The sequence below is a fragment of the Borostomias antarcticus genome (assembly GCF_949987555.1).
Source record: "Borostomias antarcticus genome assembly, chromosome: 22".
Taxonomy (NCBI): Eukaryota; Metazoa; Chordata; class Actinopteri; order Stomiiformes; family Stomiidae; genus Borostomias; species Borostomias antarcticus.
Window position 1 is genome coordinate 18,677,346 of NC_140255.1, and position 15,858 is coordinate 18,693,203.

General features: G+C 47.2%; 1 protein-coding gene across 1 annotated transcript in view; it reads left to right on the forward strand.

The window, feature by feature from the left end:
* Positions 1-1,973: 1,973 nt before the first annotated feature.
* The window catches only part of tecpr1a (tectonin beta-propeller repeat containing 1a), a gene marked incomplete at its 3' end in the record, with an annotated part of 34,700 nt that continues 20,815 nt past the window's right edge, over positions 1,974-15,858 (forward strand). Inside the window, exons 1-11 of the mRNA XM_084456164.1 lie at positions 1,974-2,079; positions 4,099-4,331; positions 4,506-4,688; positions 4,878-5,000; positions 5,302-5,427; positions 5,869-6,043; positions 6,162-6,262; positions 7,539-7,640; positions 8,040-8,188; positions 8,271-8,887; positions 9,019-9,164. Coding sequence (XP_084312290.1) covers positions 4,107-4,331; positions 4,506-4,688; positions 4,878-5,000; positions 5,302-5,427; positions 5,869-6,043; positions 6,162-6,262; positions 7,539-7,640; positions 8,040-8,188; positions 8,271-8,887; positions 9,019-9,164 — 1,947 coding nt within the window. The 5' untranslated portion in view covers positions 1,974-2,079; positions 4,099-4,106. The remainder of the gene's footprint in view (positions 2,080-4,098; positions 4,332-4,505; positions 4,689-4,877; positions 5,001-5,301; positions 5,428-5,868; positions 6,044-6,161; positions 6,263-7,538; positions 7,641-8,039; positions 8,189-8,270; positions 8,888-9,018; positions 9,165-15,858) is intronic.

A 15,858-nucleotide genomic window follows, 5' to 3' on the forward strand; every position in this document is an offset into this window, starting at 1 on the left:
GATGGATGGATGGATGGATGGATGGATGGATGGATGGATGGATGGATGGATGGAGATGGATGGATGGATGGATGGATAGATAGATAGATAGATAGATAGATAGATAGATAGATAGATAGATAGATACTTTAATAATGGCAGTGGGGAATATCACTGACGTTTATAATTGTACTCAGTACAAATCCACTTAGGTAACTGCAGTAGTCTAGTGCACAGCCTGTGCAAAAGCAAAGTATGGTACTTAATAGAATTAGAAAAACATATCAGTATGATTGACACACATATGTAACATATGTAGGCCTACGATACACTCAGCCGACATTTTTTAAAGGAATGAAGAAATCCTGAACTTTGATAATGACGTCCCAGAGAGAGAACCTTAATGGGCAAATGTTCGCATTGAACCTGTATAACTAAATTAGGCCCACCTTTCTCATGAATCCCAGTTCCATTAGTCACATGTCACAATCCCATACCTGCTCTACTGTGTTATTTAAGAGCTGTGACAATATGATGGATTGAACTCAACATACAGGTCAAACATGTTACATGATGCAAAACTGAGACAGGGCTACCTATGGAGATGGACTGGACCCATGTACTTTGAGTGAAACATCGATTTGCAAACTTTACATGCTTTTACATGTGTTGTATTGAAGTCTGTCTTGGGAATGAATTGAACCAGTGAGAGATATTTCATCACTAGGGTGGCAATTTCCATAACACCACAAAGGAGTGCACACACACACACACACACACACACACACACACACACACCATCTCTGGGCCTCGTTCTCCGCCTGCGACAAGCCCTTCCTGCGCCCCTGGGCTGTGCAGCAGCTGATTGGCTGGCTTGGTAGATCACTGCTGCAGGTTCATGTCAGAGGTCAGAACCTGAACCGAGAGAAGATGCTAAAACACAGAAGAGATAGGAAAAATCACACTGTTCTGAAACAACTTTGGAGAGAAATGTCCTATCAATATCCACAGACACCTGTACGTTATACAGATAATTGGCAAGCTGATAACATCTTCTGTGGCCAACTATGCAAAATACATTTTTATAAGATAGTTCAATGATTTATTTTGTGTCCATTACCATGTGTAAGTTACAGATGGAACGAAATAGATGTAGGTTAGTTAGCTATAGCTAAAATAGCTAGGTGTGAGTCAGGTGTACAAGAGACTGTTGATGGTCTCCATACTGTCTTGAAATGGGCTAATGGGTGGTGAGAGTGAGAGGCGCTAAAAGGCACCACCACATGGTGCAGATACTGCAGTGAGGGATGGGTTTTAATGGAATTCATGTGAGAATGACGACCGCATGTGTAAGATGAGCCAAACCTGTGAGGATAAAAAGCACAAGACCCCTTGAATGAGGGGGATTTCTCATGCCTGACTTCATGAGTCCCGGATTTTTCATAACCTGCTGGAATGACTGTCGCAGGTCATCCGATGACTGAATGTCTTGAGTTCAAGTTGTAAAGATGCCTCATTCAGTGACTTTACCAGCTCCTTTGCTTTGAATGGGAACTCTCCTGCAACATTCTCACAAAGGAAAGCATCCTTCACAAATCTCATCACTTCTGTGGGGGTACCGAATCCATCAAAGCTAGTGGCAAAGTGGCATACCAAAATTATACACTTCGGTTATTTTTATTTGTTTGTTTGACCAGGCTGCCAATTGAATAGCTCCGCTTTAAACACATTGTCTCAATACAATAGGCTACTTGTTTATCTGTTTATCTCTTAATAACATGAAGAACAGTAGGCTATTGAAGAAGGCCTAATTCAATTATCACAGTAGGCTGTGTTGCAAAACCCTCAAGTTTACTCAACATCAAATCAAGAGCGACCCCTAATGGACAAGAGAGGAGTCGCAGCACCTGGCGAGGGCAAAACCAGCAGCCAATCAGAATTTATGAAACACCGCGACTTCCTGTTTGGAATTAGGATAAGGATGTAAATAGATCCACTGGATCAAACCATCCTGCTTTTACGGTCCATTCAATCTCGACTGAATGAATTACTGCGAAGGAGAACCACCACTAGCATTCACTCTGTGAGAGTCGACACACGGTAAGTAGCCTAGCTATCCCTGAGCTACAGTTCAGCTTGTTTTACTGTAGTCTGTTGTCTAATAATCTTCCAGCTGGTTAAAGCCTGGTGTAGACTACATAGAGACGTCACTGGACAGGTCATTACCGCGTTATAACCTTGTTTTAGGTTGACAACAACGTATCCTAACTAGATCACTAGACACACAGGGCACCTGCAATATTGCAATGGAACCGCTGACAGCTGTTCTAATATTTACTAATAGTATACTAGTGAGTGCACGGTTTTGTTTCCATATGGATTCCTGTTTAGTAGGTTAAGGGGACTCATTCATCCACGTTGCGCAGCTCGTTACAATAACAAAGATCATGCATTTGCGATGCCCACTTCCTGAGCAATTTGTAGTAGTTGTAGGAATTATTTTAATAAATTCGATGTTCACCCAGCAAACACGCAACGTCAGGGAGACGTTCAGATCATGTCTTAATAACGTCCGACGGTCCTGAACCCCGTGTTCGTCTGCTGGACCCCTCAATATTCACACGTCTGGCTTGGACCCCTCTAAGACGTCTGTGGACGTGCAGAACGGGTTCAATATCTGAACGTCTAAAAAAAAACACATTCATTCTGGCTCCTAATTGGATGTATTTGGACGTCCGAAAAAGACAAAAAAGACATCTAAAAGACGTCTTTTAGACGTGTCTTTGCTCAGTGGGCAGTTCCAGGCAGGGGAACAGGGATGGGCTTGTGACGGTGGGGGAGATGCGTCCGTCTTTAGAGCATCACTCCCGGGTTGGCTTAGGTTACGCAATTACCATGATCGAATGAAACTCGGGGGTCGTCGGCAAGGCAAGGTAGTCTACAACACTGAGGCCATCTCTGGGTAGGCGAAATAGGCCATAAAGAGTGCATCATTTACACGGTGACGCGCGTAATTCATAGTCTATGATGTCTAATAGGGGTTTATAGTTAACTCATTCAGTAATCATCATAAAACAGGTCGGTATTCATGGGTTTCAAATGTAGTCCTAGACCTGCCCTATTGGGGACCAACACAGGTGTTTCAATGTATCTGATTGGCTCTACTGCATAGAATCCTATACAGTAGAACTAATTCATTCATTTGAAACACCTGTGTTGGTCCTAAACATGGCAGGTCTAGGACTACATTTGAAACCCATGAATAACGTCATTGTGTTACGTGACCCCGTGGCCTGCTGCACCTGAGAAGTAGAGCCTGGATACAAAGCACCGTGGTCTTTACTGTAACTAGGTTATCGTTGTATCATCGCGGCATGATCCAGCTTAAAATTTCCATAATATAATAACAACGAAGCTGGCTCACTCAGTGTCCCATGCTGATTACGCCTGTGTGTAACCTTCAAGGAAATAGTACCACTGATCAATATAGGCCAGATGGTTGTTCTGATGCGGTATGTACTACTGTAATCTGAGCTTTCAGAAGCTCTACTGTAACTGCCTGGTAGTGGGAGCCGTGTTGCACTGCTGGCTGCCTCGGAGGAGAGATGAGTCCAGGCCATCCGCGAGGGAGAGGTCAGCAGTCTGTCTGACTCTGCTGACTCCCGACACTGTGGTCAGACCAGCCCTCCTCATCAGGAGTATTCTCTGTTCAACTGATTTTGTTGTCCATTCAGCAGGCCTTGTTCTTCAGGGAGAATGAGCTTCGCCCTTACCTCAGTCAGTGTTGAAGGTTTCACCGTGTCCATCAGCAGTTTCACTTACTGCAGGAGAACAGAGGACATGATGATTCCCGCACACTGTCCCTGTCCTTTCAACAAACTTTATTAAACAACGTTTCGGTCAAAGACCTTCGCCAGGTAAAAGCCTGACAAGTGTGTGGGAATCATCTCTCTTCTGGCGTGTGGACATGACCTCCTAATGCACCTGTCTACTAGGATTAGGTGTGCGTAGCCCTTTATGGTCAAGATTTGAGCTCATACTGCCAGTAGAACACGACACCCAATCACCGATGTTTCCTTGCTTATCCTCGACCCCCACCCGACCCCACCCCCCTTCCAGGCCTAGCCATGCCTGTCTCGCTGCTGTGGGCGGTGGACGTGTTCGGCCGCGTGTACAGCCTGTCCACCGGGGGGCAGCAGTGGGAGCAGTGCCGGGACACGCAGCTGGAGTTCAAGAGGGTGACGGCCGTGCAGCAGTGCTGCTGGGGCATCGCCTGCGACCAACACCTCTACCTCAACGTCCACGCCAGTGACCTGCCCATACGATACCAGGAGGACACCTACGAGAACCAGGCAGGGCTGGAGCAAGCGCACGCACACAAACACACACACACACTAGGCAGACCTACATTACAGACAACACACAGGTCTACACATCAAACAAACAGAAAGAACAGGTAGGACAGGTTTACAAAACTACTCATATTCAAGTGTGTGTGTGTGTGTGTGCATGCGTCTCTCTCCCAGCGATGGAACCCCGTGGACGGCTTCTCCGACCGCCTGTTGCCGAGCGACCGCTGGCAGTGGAGTGATGTCACAGGCCTGGAGAGCCGGCCGATGGAGGGCTTCCATCTCCCGTCAGCCCACTGGGAGTGGGAGGCCGACTGGTTCGTGGACGAGAATTTCGGAGGAGAACCCACGGAGAAAGAGGTGAGCGTCCGTCTCCGCCGTCGTCTTCTCTCTCCTTTCGTCTCTCTCTCTTTCCCTCCATCTCTCCCTCCATCCATACCCCCTCTCCGCCCGCGCTTGTCTCTCTCGTACCGTGTGTCGCGGGGGACCCGTCCTCCGCGAGGACAGGCCGGTGTGTGACGTCTGTCCCCCGTGTCCGCGTCTCCGCAGGGGTGGACCTACGCCATGGACTTCCCCGCCACCTACACCAAAGACAAGAAGTGGAACTCGTGTGTCCGTCGCCGGCGGTGGATCCGCTACCGGAGGTACAAGTCCAGGGACGTCTGGGCCAAGGTGGGTGAGCGGAGTGTGTGCGTGTGTGTGTGTGTGTGTGTGTGTTTTCTGCCTGTTAACACTCTGTATATGTGTTTATTTGTATATCTGTGTGTGTAACTAACGGTGTGTGTGTGTGTATGAGTAGACCTACTCGGTGTGGATACACGGAGCACACACTGTACTCTAAGTGTGTTCACCTGCTCTGTATGGTTGTTTGTTCACCGGCTTTCTGTGTGTTCACCTGCGTGTGTGTGTGTGTGTGTGTGTGTGTGTGTGTGTGTGTGTGTGTGTGTGTGTGTGTGTGTGTGTGTGTTGACAGATCCCGACAAAGCTGTGGTCGTCCCAGTTGCCAGACCCCTTCAACGACATCAGCTGTGGGGGCTGGGAGATCAACGAGGAGGTCCGGGGAAGGCTGTCTCTGTGGGCCGTGTCTCTGCAGGGCAAGGTGGTACACACACACACACACACACACACACACATATATATATACACACACACACACACACACACACACATACACACACACACACAAACACACACATATATAAACACACATACACACACACACACATACACACACACACACACACACATATACACACATCATACATACATACAACTCCCACCTCAGGGCAAAGTCATGAAATGCTCTATTGTCTTACTATATTAACATCACACTGTAGTTCTCAACATCCTCCTCCCTCTGTGTGTGTGTGTGTGTGTGTGTGTGTGTGTGTCTGTGTGTGTGTGTGTGGTGCATGTGTTTGTGTGTCTCTGTCTATCTATGTGTGTGTGCGTGCGTCTGTGTGTGTATGTGTGTGTGTGTGTGTGTGCATGTTTGCCTGTCTGTCTATGTGTGTGTGTGTGTGTGTGTGTGTGTGTCCAGGTGTGGTTCCGGGAGGGTATCCAGCACCACAGTCCCGAGGGGACGGTCTGGGAGGAGGTGTCTCTGCCCGGGGAAGTGGTCCAGATCAGCTGTGGTCCTGGTGACCTGGTCTGGGCCGTGCTCTGGGAGGGACAGCTGCTGGTCCGCGAGGGCATCACCAGGGACTGCCCCAAAGGTGTGTGTGTGTGTGTGTGTGTGTGCGTGCGCTTATACTAGAGATAAGGGATAAGAGATAACTTAACCATCGTTACTATGATAGCCTGACGTTGTTGCTTAACACCCCCCTCCCACAGGGGCCTCCTGGGTGGTGGTTGACCCCCCCAGTCCGGAGGTGGGAGCCATCCACGTAGCGGTGGGGGTCAATGTGGTCTGGGCCATCACCAAGGACAACAAGGTAGGGGAACAAACTTGCATGTAAACACAGACATTACAACCCAGTCCTTACAGAGTCCAGATGTAAACACAGTCCTCACAGAGTCCAGATGTAAACACAGTCCTCACAGAGTCCAGATGTAAACACAGTCCTCACAGAGTCCAGATGTAAACACAGTCCTTACACAGAGTCCAGATGTAAACACAGTCCTCACAGAGTCCAGATGTAAACACAGTCCTTACACAGAGAGTCCAGATGTAAACACAGTCCTCACAGAGTCCAGATGTAAACACAGTCCTCACAGAGTCCAGATGTAAACACAGTCCTCACAGAGTCCAGATGTAAACAGATAGCTCTTTTACGCCACCGTACCTTTCCCTCTGAACTAGGGTCCTTTGGGGGTAACTCGCCGTGTTCACACCAAAGGGGCCAGGGTCTATGCCAGGTTCACGGGGGATTTCCAACCCCGCTCGCGAGGTAGTACTCTTGCCGGGGGACATTACTTTGCGGGTGGGGTGACAACGCTGAACATTTCTGATTGGCTGAGTAGGGAGCCTCTACTAGTTTTATTTCAACGGCGCCATGTTTAAATTCACTGCGCAAAAAAGCTTCTGTGTTTAGCAATCAAATTGATTTTCTAAAATGAAATAACTCCCACACACTAAACTGCTTTCCTAATTCAATATTGTTGTAACTAAGACATTTGATGGAAAACATTTGTTACGAAACGAAACTGCTTTCCTAGTTCAATTTTGTTGTAACTGAGACATCTGCTGGAAAAAAAATTCTCATTGACAGAAATCCGAGAATTAGTTATTTTCTCTCTCTCGCAACTGCCTTGATATACTGTATATACTCGCATATAGATATATCAGGCTATAATGCAGGCGAGTCTCTTGTCTTCTCTGCGTGTGTGTGTGTGTGTGTGTGTGGTGGGGGGGGGGGGGGGGGGCTCTACCCCACTGTCTCAACGCGATCTACCTGGGGAGTTCTAGGGAATAGAGAGTTCTAGAAGACAAGTACCAGGGGCTTTCTGGTGTGAAAGCGCTTGGAGGCATTACAGCACAATCCTTACAGACCGTCACCTCCACCTCTCCTTCTCTATGAGAGTATCAGAATTAGCATTTATCTGAAGTCTCTCTCTCTCTCTCTCTCCCTCCCTCTCTCTCTCTCTCTCTCTCTCTCTCCCTCCCTCTCTCTCTCTCCCTCTCTCCCTCCCTCTCTCTCTCTCCCTCCCTCTCTCTCTCTCTCTCTCTCCCTCCCTCTCTCCCTCTCTCTCTCTCTCCCTCTCCCCCAGGTGTGGTTCAGGCGAGGGGTGAACTCCCACAATCCCTGTGGCTCTGGTTGGATCTGCATGGTGGGGGAGATGGTCACGATCAATGTCGGCCTCAACGACCAGGTCAGAGGTCATGCCACTGTGTTAGATGGCTTTCACCTCCTCAAACCACTACTGCTTCCTAACTTCCTGTCTAAATCTCACTTCCTGTCCTTAAACCTTTCAGAGAAGGGAATGTATCTGAACAGAAAGAAAGTCCTATTTTCAAACCCATGTACTGTAACCCATTGTGGGTTGTTGTGTGTGTGTGTGTGTGTGTGTGTGTGTGTGTGCATGCGTGCGTGCGTGCGTGTGTGTGTGTGTGTTTGTGTGTGTGTGTGTGTGACCGGGGGGTGTACTTCTGTAATTTCCTCTATGTGGACATAAATAAATTGTAAAGAGTGTGTGTGTGTGTGCGTGTGTGCGCATGCGTGCGCATGTGTGTGTTTGTTTGTGTGTGTGTGTGTGTGTGTTTGTGTGCAGGTGTGGGGTATCAGCTGTGAGGACCGGGTGGTGTTCTACCGTCAGGGCGTGACCTCCAGAGAGCTGAGTGGGAAAGCCTGGAAGGCCATCAACGTTCCCCGAGACTCGGACCGCTCACACTCCAGCGCCAGCGCCACCAGTCTGCACAGGTACACACACACACACACACACACACTCTCAACACTTAACCCTCAACACTAAACACTCACCCCTGCTCTCTCTCTGTTGCAGTGCGGGCTGCTTCTTCAGTGGCGAGGTGACGGCCCAGTCGGTGACGAGCGATGTCGACTCGGACTCCGAGAGGGCCGCCGCCGAGGGCGAGGGCTGCGTCATCACCTGCCCCACGCCGGAGCCCCTCCCACCCTCTCCTCCTCCCCCGGGCGACGCCCCCAAACCCCGCATCCCCAAGGTCACAAGCGACAGCTTCATATCCGAGCTGGTCGCCGACCGCCAGGCGAGGCGGGGGGCGGAGGAGGCGGGGCCGGACGATCCGCCCATCCCCGAGGAGGAGCCCGACCTCGGGGATGGCGAGGCCCAGCCGCACCGCCCCCCTCCCGCCCTCTCACCCAGCCAGCGGCCCGGAGGCCCCCAGTGGAGCAACGTGGACCTGGAGGAGGCGCAGACCCCCCTGGTCATGGGCGCCGGGGGTCCGGCGGCGGGCGGGGCGGGGCTCGCCGGGGACGCGGCGGAGACCAGCAGCCTGTCCTCGGTGGCCACCTACAGCCTGGCGCTGGAGGAGCCGTACGGCGCCGACGAGCACCCCGTCTGGGCGTGGATCAGCGGCGGGGGCTGCTCCGTGGACGGCCACGCCCAGCCTCACTGGTTCGGCTCCGCCTCCAACCCTTCCAGTTGAGTCACGACCGAGGCAGAACCCGATAAACAGGCGCCACCGGCGTCTCGGGTGTTTACGCCGCGGCGAGCTATCAATAAAGGTTTTGTACTCTCTCGTGCCCCGCCCCCCCCTCTACCCATCCCACAGCTCTGGCGGCGTCGGTCCAGAACATGAGTCTGTCCATCAGCCCGGCGCAGACCGCCGTCTGGAGGAAGCAGATCTTTGATCAGCTGAGCGAGAGGTCCAGGAGGGAGATCGACAACTTCCAACACTACGAGCAGGCCATCGAGCAGGTAAGACCATATACAGTATCAGGGACGTGCACAGATAGACACATGGTGGTGCTAGAGCACCTGCCCTTTGCCCTCTGGACAAGGCAAGTGCCCTTTTGAAAGTTATTTATTTTATTTTTATTTTTTTAAAGTGTAGGCCTACTGTATGTGGCCCATGGTGACATCGATCAATTCTTGATTAAAAGCGTGTAATAATAATGCCCCAAAATGCGTTGTAATTTTGCCAGCCCCCCCACCCCCCCCCCCCGCACACACACGCCCCCCCGCGGCACACCCGTGCCCCTCCCCTCCCTCTCTTCCGTTGTCAACGGTAAACGCGAAAAGCGACACAAACGGAGGCGCGCTTCTTCTCCACTGCCCTTTCCCCATCCAGAGAGCCCGAGTGATGACAGCTAACCAGCCAGGTAACACATAAACCAAACGTGTGTATTGTTTGCCCCCTAAGCCTCAGTTGCCAAACTATAACTTGCATTTATTTGTCTCTGTTATGAAGTAAGTGTCATACAGCGCCAAACAGCTGAGCCTAAATTAGCCGACTGCCCACCTGCTTAACAAGCTAGACTCTAGTCATAATCAATTAATGGATTTAATGTAATGATGACCACCACACGACTAATGTCAGTAGAATGTGTTGTTGGTACAGCATGTGAAGCTATCAGTATACTTAAGATGAATATTTAGTATTATGTAGTAATCTTAACCAAGTGTCACGCCCCCCCCCGTCAACAACTCGCGCGACAATCAAAATACAAATTATCTGTCAGAACCCCCCCCCCCCCCCCCACCGTGCAAGGTGCCTTCATTTTTCAATGAGCACCTGCCCCCCAAAATGTCTGTGCACGCCACTGTAGGCATACATGGGATCGATGATGATGATGATGACGTAAGGACTTTTTATTACCCGGCATGCATTTCAATGTTCAATTTATACCATAAATCGCCATAAACTCCATAAACATGTGACATTTTGTAAAGTTAACTGACCGTTCAAATGAAACTACTTTGTATGTAACACAGCATTTCAAAAATATGTAATTAATTTAGTCATATATCACGCTTTATTGACATATCATTCAATTATGTTTGTATCTGTTCTGGAAGAGTGAATACTGCCATCTACTGACAGAAATATACTGCTTGTAGCCAAGCTGTACTTTGATACGGCTGATAATGAAGGATAATCAACATTTATTTAACAATCTGTTAACTACAGAGAGGAATCAGAAAAGAAACTGAAAGGCTTTTCAAGACACTTTGAGATTGTCTTTATATCTTTCTTTATACAGCCTAAATGGCTATGTATTTATTATGCCATTACGCTCACCTTTTCAGGTTGACAGGTGACATTTTATGACACCTTAATGAAATTATTGACAATTTGTAGGCAAACAACAAAAAAAGGTTGGCACGTTAGTCAGGAGGTAGAGCGGCCGGTTGGGAATCGGAAGGTCGCCGGTTCGATCCCGGCTGCGTGCGGAAGTGTCCTTCACCCCTCATGTGCAGCATGGTCCCGGCCTTTCTGTGCGGAGTTGGCAAGGGTTTCCTCCCAGAGAGCCCAATAGGCTACGAAAAACACGCAGATAACATGTGTTATTGCTTTTATAACCGACAACGGGTTTATACCGTCACTAAAAAGCATCAAGAAAATCAATGTTTATCGTTGCTAAGCAACCTCGTACCAGATTCAGCACGGGAGGGAGCGCAAAAGAAAGCCAAATAATAATTATAATAAACATTTTTGTTTATATAGCACTTTTCATTGTGAAACAATCGCGTAATTTAAATGATGATTCTGAAAAACAATAGGTCAAATCATCCACACAATGTACAGCCGGGTTCTCCAGTGGCTCTCGGCCATCTTAACCACAGGAGCTCCCGTTCCGGTCCGTTCCCGGTCCGGTCCGGGGTCGCTCCTAGGCTTATTAAGCTTCTTGACGCTCTGTTAGAGTAGGGGTTCCCTTGTCGGCATGCCGCTCCCCTGAAGCTCTAGGGCAGCGGTTCAGCCTGTGGTCTGGAGAGGTCCGGGCTGCACATTAGTATGTATATGATGACTGACCTGTACTACTTCCCTGCGCTCAGTTTATATATATACCAGCTACGTCAGATAGGACCCACGGTCACGGTTGATAGTAATCTCATTAATTTGACAAAATCTGAACCATAACTCAAATAAAACCATCAAATTAATTACATATTTTTGAAATGCTGTGTTACATACAAAGTAGTTTCATTTGAACGGTCAGTTAACTTTACAAAATGTCAGATTTACGAGTTTATTGTATGAATTGAACATTGAAATGCATGCCGGTTAATAAAATGACCAAATCCTTACGTCATCAGTCCAGCAAACGGTTATCAATCCATGTAGCCTATGATCAATATGATCAATATGATCAATATGATCGATCCATGTAGCCTATGATCAATATGATCGATCCATGTAGCCTAATACATCCACGGGTCGATCCTCCTCAACGGTTTTGTGAAAGCGACGTGTTTCCTTCCTCGACCCAGAGCCACTCATCTCCTGAAGAAGCTCGCATAGTTACCAGCGTGTTGAACTCAATCCAGTCGACATGAATCACTTCACTACAAATCAGCCGAAAACGGTGTTCAAAAATACATTGTCAGAACTATCCATGGTTGTATTAATAGAACTATCCAACTACATATCCAGAGAAGGCCTTTCATTAGTTCCCCAAAGGTCCTAATTGTTTTTTTTAACAGTGCAAACACAACACAACGACGTTGGTTTGATCCGTTCAGCCCGCGAAGGAACTCTCTCAACTAGTACAGCTAATAGCTAGGCTACCTCTACTCTCAACTAGTATAGCTAATAGCTAGGCTACCTCTACTCTCAACTAGTATAGCTCATAGCTAGGCTACCTCTACTCTCAACTAGTATAGCTAATAGCTAGGCTACCTCTACTCTCAACTAGTATAGCTAATAGCTAGGCTACCTCTACTCTCAACTAGTATAGCTAATAGCTAGGCTACCTCTACTCTCAACTAGTATAGCTAATAGCTAGGCTACCTCTACTCTCAACTAGTATAGCTAATAGCTAGGTTACCTCTACTCTCAACTAGTATAGCTAATAGCTAGGCTACCTCTACTCTCAACTAGTATAGCTAATAGCTAGGCTACCTCTACTCTCAACTAGTATAGCTAATAGCTAGGTTACCTCTACTCTCAACTAGTATAGCTAATAGCTAGGCTACCTCTACTCTCAACTAGTATAGCTAATAGATAGGCTACCTCTACTCTCAACTAGTATAGCTAATAGCTAGGCTACCTCTACTCTCAACTAGTATAGCTAATAGCTAGGCTACGCGTAATTTAAATGATGATTGTGAAAACAATAGGTCAAATCATCCACACAATGTACAGCCGGGTTCTCCAGTGGCTCTCGGCCATCTTAACCACAGGAGCTCCCGTTCCGGTCCGTTCCCGGTCCGGTCCGGGGTCGCTCCTAGGCTTATTAAGCTTCTTGACGCTCTGTTAGAGTAGGGGTTCCCTTGTCGGCATGCCGCTCCCCTGAAGCTCTAGGGCAGCGGTTCAGCCTGTGGTCTGGAGAGGTCCGGGCTGCACATTACTATGTATATGATGACTGACCTGTACTACTTCCCTGCGCTCAGTTTATATATATACCAGCTACGTCAGATAGGACCCACGGTCACGGTTGGTAGTAATCTCATTAATTTGACAAAATCTGAACCATAACTCAAATAAAACCATCAAATTAATTACATATTTTTGAAATGCTGTGTTACATACAAAGTAGTTTCATTTGAACGGTCAGTTAACTTTACAAAATGTCAGATTTACGAGTTTATTGTATGAATTGAACATTGAAATGCATGCCGGTTAATAAAATGACCAAATCCTTACGTCATCAGTCCAGCAAACGGTTATCAATCCATGTAGCCTATGATCAATATGATCAATATGATCGATCCATGTAGCCTAATACATCCACGGGTCGATCCTCCTCAACGGTTTTGTGAAAGCGACGTGTTTCCTTCCTCGACCCAGAGCCACTCATCTCCTGAAGAAGCTCGCATAGTTACCAGCGTGTTGAACTCAATCCAGTCGACATGAATCACTTCACTACAAATCAGCCGAAAACGGTGTTCAAAAATACATTGTCAGAACTATCCATGGATGTATTAATAGAACTATCCAACTACATGTCCAGAGAAGGCCTTTCATTAGTTCCCCAAAGGTCCTAATTGTTTTTTTTAACAGTGCAAACAACACAACGACGTTGGTTTGATCCGTTCAGCCCGCGAAGGAACTCTCTCAACTAGTATAGCTAATAGCTAGGCTACCTCTACTCTCAACTAGTATAGCTAATAGCTAGGCTACCTCTACTCTCAACTAGTATAGCTAATAGCTAGGTTACCTCTACTCTCAACTAGTATAGCTAATAGCTAGGCTACCTCTACTCTCAACTAGTATAGCTAATAGCTAGGCTACCTCTACTCTCAACTAGTATAGCTAATAGCTAGGTTACCTCTACTCTCAACTAGTATAGCTAATAGCTAGGCTACCTCTACTCTCAACTAGTATAGCTAATAGCTAGGCTACCTCTACTCTCAACTAGTATAGCTAATAGCTAGGCTACCTCTACTCTCAACTAGTATAGCTAATAGCTAGGCTACCTCTACTCTCAACTAGTATAGCTAATAGCTAGGCTACCTCTACTCTCAACTAGTATAGCTAATAGCTAGGCTACCTCTAAGAAATGTCACGAGCTAACGGGTATTATCAACAGTATTTCGATGTTTTCTTTCTATTATTATATCCGCCGTATTTTATTACTCTAAACGTCCATCCTGGTAACGTTAGCGCAAATCGGCTAATATTAGCTAACTAGCTAGCTAACGTTACCCTCACGTAGAGCTAGTTAGCTAGCCACTAGTGTTACTGGATTGAGCTGGTAAGGGTGATTGAGCTGGTAAGGTTGATTGAGCTGGTAAGGGTGATTGAGCTGGTAAGGGTGATTGAGCTGGTAAGGGTGATTGAGCTGGTAAGGGTGATTGAGCTGGTAAGGGTGATTGAGCTGGTAAGGGTAAGGGTCACTTTTCCTAAAATAATGCCAAAGGTTTGGAGTGAGATTTTTTCACTTAACCACTCTCTCTCCTCGCTAGGTAGATCTGAGAACACAGAGGACGACTGGGAGGCGAGAATAGCGTTCCTTAAAGTAATTTCTAAATGAGTGTCCCGTCATGGATGGATGTATTATGAACTGCTATGGGTTGGTCAGGTATCCGCGTGAGAATTGTGAGGTGTGAGCGTGAGAATAGGCTGAAATGCGGATGTATTTCCAAAATCCCTCAGTATTTTGATTCTGGCCGTCTGTCTCCCTGTCTGCATGTAGGCTATGGATATGGAACAATCACACTTCCCATTGCACTACTCGGACACAACATCCCTAATATTGATTGAGCAACCTGTGCTGTTGGATTCTAGGTGTCGGTGTATGAGACAAGATAAACCGTTTCCAGCACTTTGAGATTGTCTTGAAAAGTGCTTTATACAGCCTAAATGTAGGCTATGTATTTATTATGCCATTACGCTCACCTTTTCAGGTTGACGGTGACATTTTATGACACTTTAATGAAATTATTGACAATTTGTAGGCAAGCAACAAAAAAAGGTTGGCACGTTAGTCAGGAGGTAGAGCGGCCGGTTGGGAATCGGAAGGTCGCCGGTTCGATCCCGGCTGCGTGCGGAAGTGTCCTTGACCCCTAATGTGCAGCATGGTCCCGGCCTTTATGTGCAGAGTTGGCAAGGGTTTCTTCCCAGAGAGCCCAATAAGCGACGAAAAACACGCAGATAACATGTGTTATTGCTTTTATAACCGACAACGGGTTTATACCGTCACTAAAAAGCATCAAGAAAATCAAGTTTAGTGTCACTAATTTTGACAAAATAGTTCACCCGCAATGTTTATCGTTGCTAAGCAACCTCGTACCAGATTCAGCACGGAAGGGAGCGCAAAAGAAAGCCAAATAATAATTAGAATAAATATTTCATTTTTGTTTATATAGCACTTTTCATTGTGAAACAATCGCGTAATTTAAATGATGATTGTGAAAACAATAGGTCAATTCATCCACACAATGTACAGCCGGGTTCTCCAGTGGCTCTCGGCCATCTTAACCACAGGAGCTCCCGTTCCGGTCCGTTCCCGGTCCGGTCCGGGGTCGCTCCTAGGCTTATTAAGCTTCTTGACGCTCTGTTAGAGTAGGGGTTCCCTTGTCGGCATGCCGCTCCCCTGAAGCTCTAGGGCAGCGGTTCAGCCTGTGGTCTGGAGAGGTCCGGGCTGCACATTACTATGTATATGATGACTGACCTGTACTCCTTCGATGCGCTCAGTTTATATATATACCAGCTACGTCAGATAGGACCCACGGTCACGGTTGGTAGTAATCTCATTAATTTGACAAAATCTGAACCATAACTCAAATAAAACCATCAAATTAATTACATATTTTTGAAATGCTGTGTTACATACAAAGTAGTTTCATTTGAACGGTCAGTTAACTTTACAAAATGTCAGATTTGCGAGTTTATTGTATGAATTGCAAATTGAAATGCATGCCGGGTAATAAAATGACCAAATCCTTACGTCATCGGTCCAGCAAACGGTTATCAATCCATGTAGCCTATGATCAATATGATCAATCC